Source organism: Dunckerocampus dactyliophorus, chromosome 2 (assembly GCF_027744805.1).
Source record: "Dunckerocampus dactyliophorus isolate RoL2022-P2 chromosome 2, RoL_Ddac_1.1, whole genome shotgun sequence".
In the NCBI taxonomy this organism is placed as follows: domain Eukaryota; kingdom Metazoa; phylum Chordata; class Actinopteri; order Syngnathiformes; family Syngnathidae; genus Dunckerocampus; species Dunckerocampus dactyliophorus.
Genome location: NC_072820.1, coordinates 8,256,330 through 8,269,449, shown reverse-complemented (window position 1 = coordinate 8,269,449; position 13,120 = coordinate 8,256,330). Strand labels below are relative to the sequence as shown.

Here is a 13,120-nt window from a genome sequence, read left to right as displayed (position 1 = left end):
CTGTAGGTGAGCTTTGTCAAGTTCACGTCACTCGGTGCGTTTAGCTCAAACAAGTGAGTAAAACCGTGTTTTAAATACATACAAGTTCTGTTTTATTGTCATAATCTTGAAAAATGGAATTATGTTGAGCGTTCAGCACAGACTCGTGCATATGTTACAATTACATGACCGCATGTACACTGCAGATACTAACATTTGTTTATTCCGTAGTAGTAACAAAAATGGCTGCAGTTCCACCAGCCGTCCAGCTGGAGACGGGTCCGCCTCCTGTAGTGTGTCTGTCCAACCTCACTGGCAGGGGAATTAGCATAGGACCAATGGTGACAGCTATGCAAATGTCCTCCCATAACTAGCATTGTCCCACACACACTCTTCATGTGAAGCTGCTAGACTTCCACTTCAGTTGCACCATAGCTGCAGAAAGGTGTGTGCGTGTCGACGACAAGCAACCCGCAGTTTGCTCTAAAGTGGATTTGGATTTTATGTACAACATGACATTTGAGGAATTAAGTGGGGATTACTCTCAAGAAAGGTATTTTCATCGCTTTTTTTCACTGCATATTTGCCGCCTCCACTCTACGTGTGTGCGTGTTTTGTGTGTGACGCTGCAAACTCTTTGAAAGTAGAAAAACAAATCACATGACCACTTTCAGTTAAAGTATGACATATTTTGCTTTGTATGCCTCAAAGAGGTTTTAGGTAACGGTCAAAAAGACGGTTATACCTTTCATCCATCGTCCCTCCTCGATCCCGGCTGTATGGAGACGACGCCGGCAGAATAAGCACACAGGCTCGCGTTTGCAGCGCGTGTCACTTTTTTTTGTTGTTGCAGTTTTTCCTAACGTTATTTGGGGAACTGTGTTGTTTTGCAGAATGGATTCAGTGGCGAAAGCTTTAGAAGAAGTTCTGAGCAGAGCACTAGCAAGAGGCTGCACGACGGTGGGAGTCTACGAAGCTGCCAAGTCCCTCAATGAGTAAGTACAAGCTCAATCATTCAGCAAAAATGCACACTTTTTTTATGCATGCGCACTCTTTTAATTGTGGTGCACACAGGACATATCGTGCACTTTCCTAACCTAAGTCATCCCAAAGCTGGACACATATACATGTGCATTATACACATCATGTACTTTCTAAATTGTATTGTATTTTGCAAAGTTTGTCAGCTAATGCACACTTAAAAGTGTGTATTATATACTGTGTATACGCGCACAAGACATCTAATGCACTTTCTTAAGATAGAGGTATCTTTTGCAAAGTTTGCACTGTAATATCTTGTTAGTTTGTTAGTGATATAACACACACAAGTCTTCTTCAAACACACTCTTCAAACACCCTCCTTATGCATGTTTTGTTGTGTTATTGTATGCACTCTTGGTAGTTTGCTAGCTGTATAACACATTTTATGCATGTTTTGCTGTACTGTTGTATGCACAATGGGCTTGCTTAGACGTGTAATAAGTGTCTGTTGTCATCTCCCCTCCCTCCCCGCAGGGACCCCGATAACGTGGTTCTCTGCATCTTGGCCACGGATGACGAAGATGAGGAAGACGTGGCCTTGCAGATCCACTTCACGCTCATTCAGGCTTTCTGCTGTGAGAATGACATCAACATCCTGAGAGTGAACAACACCCGGCGCCTGGCAGAAATACTGGGTGGAGGAGGCGGAAAACAGAATGGCGGGGAGCCCCTGGACCTCCACTGCGTCCTTGTCACTGTAAGTTGATTTTTGTGCCACCGGATTGATGTTTATTGTCAGTGTATAGCACACACATGAAGGCTTATTCACCAGACTGAAACTAAGGGAAGAAACCTGCTGTAAACACGCACGGGGCTCCTCCCGCTCATGACTCGTGAGGAATGTCGGTAGAGGAAACACCTCACGCTCACACACTACTACACAGAGGCTGCTTGTGCATTTTGCGGCAGTGTATATATGGCAGGCGTATGACTCATTTGTGTTCTTTTCCAGAGCCCAGAGGAGTCATCATGGCAGGACACTGCTTTGAGCAAGGTGAACAGCTTCTGCAGCGAGAGCCGATGTCTGGATCAATGGGTGCCAATCATCAACCTCCCTGAACGATGAACCTTTCTGCACATCCCCCCCCAAAAAATCCAATCTCTGAAGAATCAGCAGGAATCGGCAATATTATCAGAAGCAAATCAAGCTTCAAATCGCTACTCGGGTTGCAAAATACCCCGTTGAGTAGATGGGATCAATTAAAAAGGCAAAAAAAAAAAAGTGGGACGGGAATTTCCACTTGTTTTGGAGTTTTGTCTATCAGTTGTGACAATGGAGACGAGATGGCCGGCCACTTGTGTTGTCGGGATGTCGTGGACGGACGGTTGAAGGGAGCCTGTTTGCTCTGTTGGTGTGAAGCCGGACGCAGCGGAGAGGCAGAAGGATTACATCATACGTGTTTGTTCACTGTGACGTGTTCAGGAAAAGCGGAGCAAAAGCAGAATTCGGGAGGTGTGGAGTGAACCACGGCCTCAGCATCTCTGCTGCAATAAAGCACTTGCTTAAAACACTGGACCTTTTACTATTTCACTTACGAGATTCAAGTGTTCATATTGATGTTGCTATGATTTAAAAAGGGAAGGGCTGTTAAGACATCCAATGCAGTGTGTACTTCATGTTTCCAATGCCAGCAAAGTACAATTGTTGTGTTACAATTTTAAGTTATTTTCCAACATATTTAAGTATATTTATGTTTCATTTTTTTACATTTGCAGACTTGACTAGACACGTACTGATGTCAATAAAATAAGTTGGTTACGAGCCAGAACGCTTGTTTCTTGTTTCATTTGTTGGAAAACGAGCATCGTGACCTTTAACATGTGGTTGTAAAGAGGCGTCACGTGCCGATCACGGGGGTCACGTTGGCCTCTGTGGCCTCACTGCCGTCTCTGAGCTAAAGAGAACAATAATCCTCCACGTTCTCTCTGCACGGGCATCTGCCTGGGTCAGCAGGACCCTGCTCATTCATCCAAACGCTCTCCCTTTTCCATCGTTCTCTCTTGATTTGTCGCTGTGCACTGCCTTCCCCCCGTAGCACGTTACTTCTGACTTTTCCACACGCCGCAGTGCACCACATGAGGAAGATACGTCATGTCTTTTTGCCCTAAAGCCTGACTTGGACTCATCCGCAAGAAGAACGAAGGCTTTCCAAAGCTGCTCGACCCTCCCCCTCGCTCTGCTGCTCGTTTTCCAGCTGTGCCACAAGCAGGTGATGTCACCAGGTTGGCGTCAGGCGGGCAATCCCCTCTCGACGTGATGAGTCACGATCACGGGGAGAAAACTTGCCCTCCGGTTGCACAAGATGTCATGTGATAACCACTCGAGATTGCAAAACGGCAGCTTTATTACATTATTGCTCTTGAAAACAAGACAGGTAAGGATCTCATCCGCTGAACAAATCGATAAGCTGTCGGTGGCGTTTCCTGTTGTCGCTTCAAACAACACTTTGGCTGCTGAGAAACAGGGTGAGCGGGATGAAAAGAGAAAGCAGGGAACGCTCCTGATCAAACAAACTGACTAATTCATTTAGCCACTTGACAATTGTACCTTGCAGGAACGAAAATGGAAGAAAAGCTTGTTGGTCCCCCACTTTGCAGATGGACACATTCTTCGTGCATATTTTTTCAACTGTTCAATCACCGCCACATCATAAAAAACTGTAAGGTAAAAAGATAACTGCAATGTTAAGTTGCTGAAAAATAGTGGCAAATACGACCATGCACTAAAACGTCAGTGATAACAATCATGATGATTGGACACCACATGATTTTTAGATGTCAATACATAATTGACTTAAAAACATTTTAATCACGTGGAGTCATTTGCTGGTGTGTGTTAGAAGCCAAACAGAACGTGTTCAAGGCGCTTGCTAATTAATAACGCGTGTGATGGCGGAGGACACGAAGGTTAACGATCGAGATGGGATTTCCAAAGTTCTGGTCGATGTCATCCGCGTAGCAGAAATTGTGTGCGTATTTTGCAAACAGCACATCAATAATGACAAATCATTTTAAAGATGTATAGTGTGGGAATTTTTGTCCACTGATGCACCAAAGAGAAAGGATAAACGGTCCATAAGGTTTTGAAAAGATATCAAATTAAAGGTTCCGTCCTTCTTCGTCTCTAAATTCCAGTTTTTTAAACCAAAATATAACAAAAATAGAACTCCACTACCGGATAGCATAAACGCTCCTGATTAAAATTTTAAGACCAGTTGAAAAATTGCAAGAATTTACATTTTGCACTGTTGGATCTTAAGGAGGTTCTAAGTAGCGCTTTGAAATGCAAAAAAGAAGAAATGAGAATGAGACAAAAAAATATTTCAGGAAGCAATTTATTGCAAAGAAGCGTTAAAGTGAAATATGCCGTTCATTAGCTGATCAAAAGTTCAAAACCACAGCCTTTAAAAGCCAAAAATGGCAAGAATGTGGATTCATTGTCATTTTCTGTCAGGTGTTCACACTGTCGTGATCTCTTGATGGAAAAGGCAGAAAAGCTTTCGGTCTTTGAACGCCGTCGGACTGTTGAGCTGCATAAGCGAGGCCTCTCGCGACACGCCGTTACTGCTGAGGCTGGACGTGATAAGAGAGTCACTTGAAACTTCTTAAAAGATGCTGAGAGCAAAAAAGGTCAAGTGGTAGACTAAAAAAAATGTCACCGGCCTTGAGCCGGAGGATCCGATTGGCCTTCCGTCAATAAACGGGACGATCCTTGGCTCAAATGAAGGTTGTTACTGGTGCCGAGTGCAGTCCAATAACCATCAGAAAAAGGGTTTAAAGAATAACAAACGTTTTCAAAGGTCTCGTCTCCTTCAATGCCACAAAATCGCCCGTTTGGAATTTTTGGCTTCCAACGTTACTGGCATGACAAGGAGATCCCACCTGAGATGTTTTCCACACGGCACTGTGGAGGGGGCGCCATCATGATCTGAGGTGCTTTTTCCTTCAGTGGAACACTGGAGCTTCAGGTTGTGCAGGGGCGTCAAACGGCAGCTATCTATGCAGAGATGTTGCAGGGGGCATCCCTCATGGCTGAAGGCCCTCGTCTGTGTGGTAACGACTGGCTTTTTTTAACAGGACAACGCTGCAGTTCACAATGCCCGCCTGACAAAGGACTTCTTCCAGAGTAATAACATCACTCTTTTGGACCATCCTGCATGTTCCCCTCATTTAAATCCAATTGAGAACATTTGGGGATGGATGGCAAGGAAAGTTTAGTTCAGTGGGTGCCCTCCATGAAGTCATCTTCACCACCTGGAGCAACGTTCCCACCAGCCTCCTGGAAACACTGGCATCAAGCATGCCCAAAGCCATGTTTGAGGTGATTAACAACAATGGCACAGCTATTTAATTACTGAGTCCTTTTTTGAGCATTTTATTTTTATTTTAGGGGGGTTTGGGTATTTTTGGAGCTATGGCCTTAAACTTTTGATCATCTGACGAACAGCCTATTTCACTTTAATGCTTGTTTGCAATAAATTGCTTCCTAAATCATGTTTACGTCTCACTCCCATTTCTTCTTTTTTGCATATTGAAGCTCTGCTTAGAACCTCCTTACCCCATTTTTCATCTGGTATTGAAGTTTTTATCAGGAGTATCAACATTACCAAAAGTGTGTGTGTTTTTTTAAAATCTATATCTATATAAATCTATATATTGTCACAATTCAAAGTTAAACTTTTCATTCCAGATGATTGGTGTTCATGGTTTTCATTCACCGCTGTCTCATGTACTCATTGGATGGTTATGACAGGCTATGTACTTGATCATCGCTAACATTGGCAGCCACATTTTGCCAAATGGCCATTGTTAGCTGACGACAAACATAACTAATGCACGTGAGTGTGCGTTACGTGGGTCAGGGGGTTGCAATATCAGAGGGTGGGTTCATATGCTGGCAAAACAGGTACAAGTTAGCACTCCCCATGCAGACGAGAGTGACAGGTTCAGCAGCCACCTTCATTGCGTTTTTCGATGGATCTCTGCGGGAGTTTCTCAGAAGGGTCCCCTGAGGTGCAGCCATTACGTAGAGGGAGAAGAGCAGCGGAGAGAGAACACACCCCTGGGGTGCGCCAGTGGATGTGATGCTCCGCAGCCTCACCTGCTGGCTCCTGTTAGTCAGGAAGCTGGCGATCCACTGACAGGTGGAGGCTGGCACAGCAGCGTGTGAGCTGGCAGAGCTTCTGGTGGAGGATCTCCGGGACGATGAGAGCTGAAGTCCACAAACAGGATCCTTGGGGAGTCAAGGTGTTCTTCATGATCTAACGCTGCAAAAACTACATTTCAGTAAAGTCCAAATCTGCCATTTTAAGGAACAGTTTCTAATTTTCTACCCCCAAAGTTAAAAAAACACCCTGTTTAGCGTTTGAGTTGGTTTGTCCCCTTCCTCTACGTAGCCAAGCTGGTGATGATTGAGGGGGGTTAGAGGCGCACCCACCATTTTGCTTTGTTCGACTGCTTCTCAGTGTGAACGCACTTACAATAAGAGCTGAAAATGCCAAAGCCAGGGGCGTCAAACTCCTTTTCGCAGTTATGGTTATCCTCAGAGGGCCACTTTTTATAATTCTATTTTAGAAATTCGTTGATAATTAATGAATACATTCATTTTTTATGAATAACTCATAAATAATAGTCATTTTTAATTGGATTTGACAACTAAAAAATAGGTTTTCTGTCAACATTGACAACAAACACATTTAGCAGGAAAGATTGTCTTTTTGTTGAACAAAAAAAAAAGTAAGTTGTTTTTGTTAGTAATATAAATTTTGTTTTTACTTGAATATATTATTTTATTATTTATTGCAAATGTAACGGTAAACGTTTATCTTTTTTTATTATTGTTTATTATTCTAAAAATCTATTTTAAATATTACATTTTTTAAATATTATTGTACAAATATTTTTGATATATTAAAATGTTTACTTATTTAAATATATTTATATTAAGTAAAAAAAATAATTACAGCATACAGCATACATATAAAAATACAATCATAGAAATATAATTTTACAATAGTAAAATAATGCAAAATAAAGCTTAATAAGGTCAAGACAAAATTAATATTAACAAAATTACAGTATATATCTATATCTATATCTATATATATATATACAAATATTTTTTAAAATAATATTAAAATAAGTGTCCTTTGGCATGCGTTATTTCAAGGCTTTCGCGGGCCACATAAAATGATATGGCGGGCCAAATCCGGCCCCCGGGCCTTGACTTTGACACGAGAAATATGGAAGCAGGGGCGGACTTACCATTAGGCACACACAGGCCTAGGGCCCCAAGATTTCCAGGGGCCCCCAAACGTCTCATAAGAACAGATTATTGATTTTTTTTCTCTTTGATTTCAAAGGTCACTGACATGATTTGTCAACTTTGCTTAAATATGTTGAGGGCCCCGATGACTGGGTTTGTCTCGGGCCCCCAGATGATTAAATACGCCCCTGAAAGGAAGTGCGGCAAATGTGACACACCCTTTGTGTCGCTACTGATGAAAAAGGACGTCATCAGTCTGTGCTTTCGCATAGCGTGGCGGGCATGTGAGGTTGTCACGTCAGTTTGAACACACAATTTCCCCCAAACGACGACACCACAGCCACGCACACATTGAACACGTTCATCCGTGGTGCGGCACAAGAAAGAGAATTGAGGAGTAAAGTTGAAAAAAAAAAGAAGCTCTGAGACGAGGTTTAAAAATAAGTTAAAACAGCAAACACCCAGTAGTAGATTCCAAGTACTGCCCCGCCCTCCACGCTCGTGAGTTCAGCTGGCACTGTGTGAAAGGTTGTGTGGCATGTGACTCAATGCCGGGTGACGTGGGACCGTGTGACGACAAATGGAAACGGCTCCTTTCAAACTGGGGCAGCCGAGGTCATCCCACTTGAGGCGGGCTTCCAGTCCAGCCCAGTCACTCACAGAAAACCCGTGAGGCAGAGGTCGTGTGTAGCCTTTATCGGTCCCATTCGAAAACACTGAAGTATTCCGTTGCGTGAATTGACAATGTGTTGCATAAGCCCGACTGTGCCGGAGAACTTAAGAAATCAGCACACGTTGTAAAGCCAAAGGTCAACATTAGCTGAAGATAAGCAGCATAAAGAAAAACGAGATGCTCCAAACTTTCTTTATGACCTTCTAAATACAGTTTTTAACATTATTAGAGCCCCCTAGACATGAAACAACACCCCTATAGTCACCTTTACACTCACATTACCCAATATAGAAGACATAATAAGAGAAAATAAGCCATTTAAGGCATAAATAAGACTTGTGCTCGTGTGTGTTGCTGTAAATGTGTTCTGGTCCAAGGGGAGCTGAGTGGGGGGGCGGATAGGAAGTGACGTCATGGGTTCAGAGTTGAGTTTTATCTTGCCGTGGATTACTGTAGTAATAGTAGTTTTTATTAGGGATTCTTATTAGAGATTATTGTACCTGTTGTGAGATCATTCACACCTGCAATAAAAGCCTGTTGTTTCGGCCATCAAGTGTGGCATTTGTGTGTCTCACCGAGCATTGCAGTCACATCACTGACACCCGCTGAACGGTGTAGAATACTACATATCATTCACAACGTCTTTGAAGGCACCTTGTGAATGTCCTATATTTGCATTTTAGTTCATTTAGCCGCTTTTATGCTAGAAAATGCTTAATTTAGGCCAAAAAAAAAGTCAAATTAGTTGTTTTTTTACAAATAAGAAGGCATGTTGAACCACTAAACAGCATGTTTTGTTAATTAATATATTTTTGAAAGAGTGAAGCCGCAAAAGGGGTGAGGGACAACTGTAATGTCTAATAATATATCTCATCAATAATGAATTCAATTCATTTCAGGGCAAATAAAAAGAGGACTTTGCACACTTTGTCCACACCCGTTTTAGGGGGAAAGTGCGCAACAAGACAGAGATTCTAAAGCGAATGATCTGGCGTGCTCCACCCAAATGACTTTCAACGCTGCTCCCTAATCACAGAGCATCCAAGTCTCCGTGCAATAATGATGCTCTTTATCAACACGACTGTGGAACGTCGCTGCAAATTCCATGTTAGGGCGGCCTTTGACATCCAGTGAGCAGATTACACTTGCAGATAAAACATATAAAGTACACACTCATTTATTCATCAGCAGCTTTGACATCGTCTGTGATGAATACCGTGAAAGCTGTGCAGACAATGTTTGTCGAGATCTGCAGCGTGAGCGTGAATGCTAACTTTTACCGCTTGTTTCAAAAGGAAGCGTGGGCCCCACTGAATCGCAGGTCTGTTTTGTAGGTGTCCGTGAGCCTGTGGGCCGACCACAGGAACCAAGGTGCCACTGCAGTCAAATTGCTCACACCCTCCCTCCCCTCGCTTCTCCCCCTCATCAGCACATTCCAACACAGTGACACTGTAACTGCCACGCTGGATTTTCATACAGCGGCACATTGCTGCGCATGTGCGCTCCGCTAAGGCACCATGCTGCGCGCCTGCAGGGCACTCATGCTTAAAAAGCAGACACTTCATGGGGCACACCTGCACAAACTGATGCCATCCCGTCCCAAAAAAAAATCAGCCTGGGAGAAAATGATATTAGTCCATTTTATCGTGAGCAATGTGTTTACGATACTGCTTGTCGTTTTGCACTGCAGCTGTGTTGTGTTGTGGGAGATGCTATGTTGCTAAAAATGATAGAAACTCAGATCCAAAGTGATGTGGCAGTTAGTGCAAAAAGTGCATCAATGAAAATACATGCGTATGCAGGAGATGAGGGGTGCTCAAGCGTTTTCCAGCGAGGGCCACTTAGTGAAAAATGACAGGAGGCAAGGACCACTTTGATATTTTGTAAAGTGACACATGTAGATATGCTAAGATGTTATAGATATTTTAAGAAAAAATAAACATCTCAACTTGTGGTGTAGGTGAAAACTCGCTTTTTGCTTTTTTTTTTTCAAATTTTTGCTTTTTTTTTTTTCCACAAAATATTTTAACTTAAATGTTCTTTTTGCAATATTATGACTTTATTACGATAATATTGTAACTTTTCTATAAAAAATGTTTTTTTTTCTTTAATATTTTAACTCTGTGGTACTAAAATGACAATCATTTTCCTCATATTACACGTTTATTCTCTTAAAATTGAGACTTTTTTCTTGTTGAAATACAATTTTTTTGATTCTCTTAATATTTTGACTTTATTCTAGTAAAATTACAGCTGCTTTTCCCCATTTCTGCTGTTGTTGTTTTGTTTTTTTAAACATAATTTTCCAACCATTTCAACTTCTTATAATTTTTCTTCTTTTAATTATGACTTTATTCCCATAACATGATCATTTTTTCCACAACCAAATTTTCCAAAAATTACAGCTTTATTCAGTGTTTTGTTTGTTTCTCATTATAATCACCTAAAAAAACATCTATTATATTTAATGTTTCAATTTGATGCTACTAAAATGATGCTATTTTTACTCATAATATTACTTTATTCTCATAAAATTACAAAATTAACATTTTTTTCTCGTAATATTTTGACTGTACAGTATTTTTGTAAAATTACTACTGATTTTTTTTTAAATGTTGTCGTTGTTGCTTTTTAAGTTGTTAAATTATATTTTTAGATTGTGCCGCAGGCCAAACAAAAACAGCCTGGGCCGCACTTTGTACTCCCCTGCAGTGCATCCTCCTTGGCGGTTGCGTTCAGGGGACACCAACATGTGGTGAATACGCCACAAGGCTCCCCAAACCCTACTGCTAGCTCGTTGTTGACATTCTTTGCGATAAAAGTGACTGTAGAAATGATGAGAAAGCATTCAGATCCAGATTACTCCCCTTTTCTCTTCGACTGCCATTGTTCACTCACTACACAATCCGGGTTTAAGCCCTAAATATGCCTCACACACTTACTAAACTCATTTATCACTAGCCAGTCGCAGCATACAAATATGGTGCGTTCAAGGATCGCTGAGCAATGTGCGAAATCTCAACGCTTTGGCAAAAAAACATGATCAGTGACGCATAAAGACATAAACATGTAAAAATCCTTGTCTTTTTTAACAGTGGTCCATGTATGCTGTACATTTCACTTGTAATATTTATAAATCATTACTTGAATGAGATTTCGGCAGAGAAAAAAAATGGAATCTTCGAATTTACGAGGCTGTGAATGCTGAGTGGGCGGGGATGACTGCAGCACAGCAAAACATTGCAAAGTACAATAACAAACATATTGTTTCTATGAATACATCCTCAACAGTGCCAATCAAAGGTCAGTGGACGCAACCCGAGTGCCATCTATGAAGGGCATTACAAACTGCAAAAACGTTCCACTGCTAGTTTTATTTTCTGTGGAGACACGTTGATGAGGACAACCTGCACGGTATGTTCAAGAAGTCAGGCCAATGAATGAGCGTGACTGTCGTTCACGTCATTTCTATTCCTGTGCTGTCTTCCCACTGGAAAGCGCATCATCTCCTCCAGCTGGACAGAAACAAAGTGAGAAAGACCCGAGAGGCCACCAAGAGAGAAGGAAAACAAAGCAGGCGTTTTCCCAAAATAGTAACACGACTCTCCCAGAGCTAAAAGCGGCCTTTCTAGATTTAAATGTCTGCTCTGTGGTTTAAAGCGGCCAGCGTGAGAGGCCCACGTTTTTTTCCGCTCCTGAGTCAGATGTAGTTAGGTCCAAAAGTATTTGGACAAAGAGAGTTTTTATATAGACCACCACAATGCATTTGAAATAAAAGCCAAAGAGTTATTTAGGAATTACAGCTGCTTGATGTATGGTGACAGGCAAGCAGCAAGTGAAGGTGGCTGAAAGGGTTTCAAACCGAGTGGGGAGAAAGGACAAAATAAGAAGCCAAAATGTACCACTTCCACACAAAATGGGAGGAGAACTGTTTTTCACTTTATCATGTATGAATTTCTCAGGTATGAATGGGAGTGTGAATGGTTGTTTGTCTATATGTGCCCTGCGATTGGCTGGCGACCGGTTCAGGGTGTACCCCGCCTCTCACCCGAAGTCAGCTGGGATAGGCTCCAGCATACTCCCGCAACCCTGAAGAGGATAAGCGGCATAGAAAATGGATGGATGGATGCATTTTGAATGCAGGTCACCGCAGGTACCGTATGGTATGTGCTTCGTTAAATACTTTTGATCAGCAGAAAATGGAGGGACTCAGTAAAAAATAGCTGTATAGTTCCTAAATGGCCGACACCGTGTTTTTGTGTAACATCTTAAAGTTGACACGTCACATCTTGGTTGTTTTATGTCCAAATCCATTATGGTTGCGCATAAAGACAAAAATCACAAAAAAAATCATGAAAACTGTTCAAATGCTGTATTGGCCTGAACATAAGACAACCCCGAGTATAAGACGATCCCCCTTTTTCAAGAACTTTTTTCTGGGAAAAACAAAAAATTCAAGACAAAATACATTTTATTTTTAACTCATTTAAATATCAGTGAAGTGACAGCTTGTAGACTGCAAAAAATGGAACATTTTATTTGATTTTACTTCTGTTTAATGACTCTGTCTCATTGATCACCGTTACCTTCAATTTTGCATCAGAACTCCTGGTATTTGCGAACCTTGAGACACCTTTTTCGAGGGGGGGGGGTCCCGTGGCGGCATCTCTCCAGGTCACAGGTGTGTGTGAGTGACGAGAAGAAAAGCTTCTTACATTCAATGCGCCAGACTGGACAGGAGGTTTCCGGTGTGGCGATGAATGAAACGAGCCCTATTTATTTATGGTGGCATTTTCATTTCAATACCACAGAAACCACATTGCTTCTTAGTTGCGTTCAAAGTTCAACGTTGTTTCGATGTTCACATGACCTGAAATAGAATTCAAATTGTGTTGATCGATGGTTATGAAAGCAACGTTGTCGCAACGCTAGCGGCGGGTGCAAACTGATGCAAAGTCAACACCGAAGCATGACGATGACTCAATGATCCAAGGTTGAAATTTCGACGTAGATTCTACGTTAGTTCAATGTCACCTTCCTACCTGGGTGTGCAGTACCGACAGGGCCTGGAACTTCGAGGGTGAAACAACCCAGGAAGCTCTGCGGGTAAATTTGTCCGGTATCCCAACACAGTGAAGAAAAGCACGTATGAAGCAGCGATC

At 42.0% G+C, this 13,120-nt stretch overlaps 1 protein-coding gene across 1 annotated transcript; it reads left to right on the top strand.

Annotated features, from left to right (window-relative positions):
• The first annotated feature begins 278 nt into the window (after nucleotides 1–278).
• gadd45aa (growth arrest and DNA-damage-inducible, alpha, a) lies at nucleotides 279–2,789 on the top strand. Its single transcript, XM_054767054.1, has 4 exons — nucleotides 279–532; nucleotides 873–974; nucleotides 1,495–1,717; nucleotides 1,973–2,789. Exons 1-4 carry the CDS (start codon nucleotides 483–485, stop codon nucleotides 2,084–2,086), a joined length of 489 nt encoding a protein of 162 aa, XP_054623029.1. The 5' UTR covers nucleotides 279–482; the 3' UTR covers nucleotides 2,087–2,789.
• The last annotated feature ends 10,331 nt before the right edge of the window (nucleotides 2,790–13,120 follow it).

Excerpts from the sequence above, each read along its gene's own strand:
- gadd45aa (XM_054767054.1), top strand. The coding sequence starts at position 483 with ATGTACAACATGACATTTGAGGAATTAAGTGGGGATTACTCTCAAGAA. Across the intron at positions 975-1,494 it reads GCTGCCAAGTCCCTCAATGA|GGACCCCGATAACGTGGTTC; the intron begins GTAAGTACAAGC and ends CCCTCCCCGCAG. Across the intron at positions 1,718-1,972 it reads TCCACTGCGTCCTTGTCACT|AGCCCAGAGGAGTCATCATG; the intron begins GTAAGTTGATTT and ends GTTCTTTTCCAG.